We start from the raw sequence: 2,010 nt of genomic DNA on the forward strand, positions 1-2,010 counted from the left end.
ATGGATCTTTGACAACGTTGTCTTCTGTACGCGAAAAACATTTTTAGTACATCGTTGTCGTGTAAACGTACCCTTAGTCTTCGATTGCACATTGTTTTGTGGTACTAATCAGGGTTATTGTGGTTAACTAAAAATAAAACCATAAAAATATTTTTATCAGTTAAAACAAAAGTTAACTGAAAGAAAAAAAAAAAATATATATTTATATATTATTTCACCTAGTTGCCAAGGCAACATTTCGCATTTTTTTTTAGTTTATTTAGTAAATGACTAAAACTAAATTAACTAAAACTGTAGAAAATTTAAGAAAAGAAAGAGAAAAATAGACATAAAAAAAAACTCAAATAAAATTTATGTAAAAACAAAAAATGTAAAAAAAAAAATCTAATTCAAAACATCACCATACAATATAATAGAATATCAATAACACTTAAAGAACTCTGGTGGTATTAGAGCATAACGTCTAAGGCCAGAGAAACTTTTGTGACATAGCCTACAGGGTTGAAGAATAAATTAAGAAATAAAGAAATGCATATTTCAGATGCTTTATTTTGACCACGAATCTTCATGATCCTGTGTGCTCTGCAGGAGTTTAACAGTCTCCATCGCGTGTGATTAAAATTTCTGATTTGGTTCTCCTAAAAAAGGACACAAAAATGTAATCATATTATAAAAATATATATAATCTACTCTAATTGTCTGCGTGTACGTCTGTGTATGTGACCTACAGTCTTTCCACACACAGCAAGCACTCGTTGCCGTAGGTGTTTCCGTCACTGCCGCACACAGGTGCAAGGTTCATAGGACACGCCAGTATCTCGGCCATCTCGGCGCACACGGGCTACAAAACACACACATCCACATGTGGCAGACTAATTAAACCACTGCATTACAATAGTTTTAACCACTAAAAGATAAATGAACTTTTACATGCATTTACAAGGTAAAAAATCCTCCCTACCTTTCGGGTTGAGCCAGTTGATCCTTGCGCCCCTGAAACAATTGCATTTTTTAACATACAGAATTTTTACGGAATGCAGAGCAGTGACATTAACTCATATTTTACACACCCACAGCCTTAGGCTGTTATTAGTGTAGTATTTATATGTGTAGGCTTTATATGTTGACTGTACCTGAAGGGATCAGCAGAAGCAAGCCGAACAGAAGCACTCCTATAGACATATTGACAGAGAATGAGCCCTACCGTACTCACATGACTTTATATGACGACAATGAAGTGTGGGAATTCCAACACTTGAACACACACGCACAGACCCACTCTACTAGAGATAAGACAGTTTAATGCAGGAACATCGGCGCTGCTCCGTAAACGGAATTTTCGAGAACTTCTTGGAGTGTAAACAGCGTCATGTGGATTCACTTTTATTTGTGATGGTTAAAACTATGTAAACAGAATATGAACAGTCAGCTTTCATGAGAACATTGTCTAGGGAAGGACAGATTAAGTTGCAAATAAAAAAATGATTTGTCATTTTTGTTTATTAGCCTACTTCTTGACATTTTTTAGTTAATAGCATGACAAAAGGTTTTCTTCAATAACTGTAATAAGTCATATGTGTGTGTGTGTGTGTGTGTGTGTGTGTGTGTGTGTGTGTGTGTGTGTGTGTGTGTGTGTGTGTGTGTGTGTGATTTAAGTTGGTGCCATGCGGGCTGGAGTATTTCAGAAACTGCTGATCTACTGGGATTTTCACACACAATCATCTCTAGGGTGTTAGGGGTTAACAGTTTAGGACCCAAGGAACAGATGTTTGAAAGAAGACCCGGAGTCAGAATTATAATAAATTGAAGAAAAGTTTTACTGAAGTTAGTTTGCAGTTTCATCAGCAGAAGTCAGCTTCAAGACTCACACAGGAGTTCGTAGGCCGCCCCGCTTACAGTTACAAAGATCACAGCAGTTATACCCTACACCAAGGTCTAAGCTACATCATTGCTTACAGGTTGAATGATACTCATTGGCTAAGAAAATAGATAAACATAGTAATTTTCCAA

General features: G+C 36.2%; 1 protein-coding gene across 1 annotated transcript; it reads right to left on the bottom strand.

Moving 5' to 3' along the window:
- Nucleotides 1-522: 522 nt before the first annotated feature.
- spink4 (serine peptidase inhibitor, Kazal type 4) lies at nucleotides 523-1,232 on the bottom strand. The gene is made up of 4 exons (XM_079855417.1): nucleotides 1,134-1,232; nucleotides 962-993; nucleotides 729-841; nucleotides 523-638 (listed from the first exon to the last, which is right to left on the bottom strand). The coding sequence occupies exons 1-4, from the start codon at nucleotides 1,180-1,182 to the stop codon at nucleotides 593-595; spliced, it is 240 nt and encodes a 79-aa protein (XP_079711543.1). The 5' UTR covers nucleotides 1,183-1,232; the 3' UTR covers nucleotides 523-592.
- Nucleotides 1,233-2,010: the final 778 nt, after the last annotated feature.

The sequence above is a fragment of the Squalius cephalus genome (genome assembly GCF_949319135.1).
Source record: "Squalius cephalus genome assembly, chromosome: 2".
In the NCBI taxonomy this organism is placed as follows: domain Eukaryota; kingdom Metazoa; phylum Chordata; class Actinopteri; order Cypriniformes; family Leuciscidae; genus Squalius; species Squalius cephalus.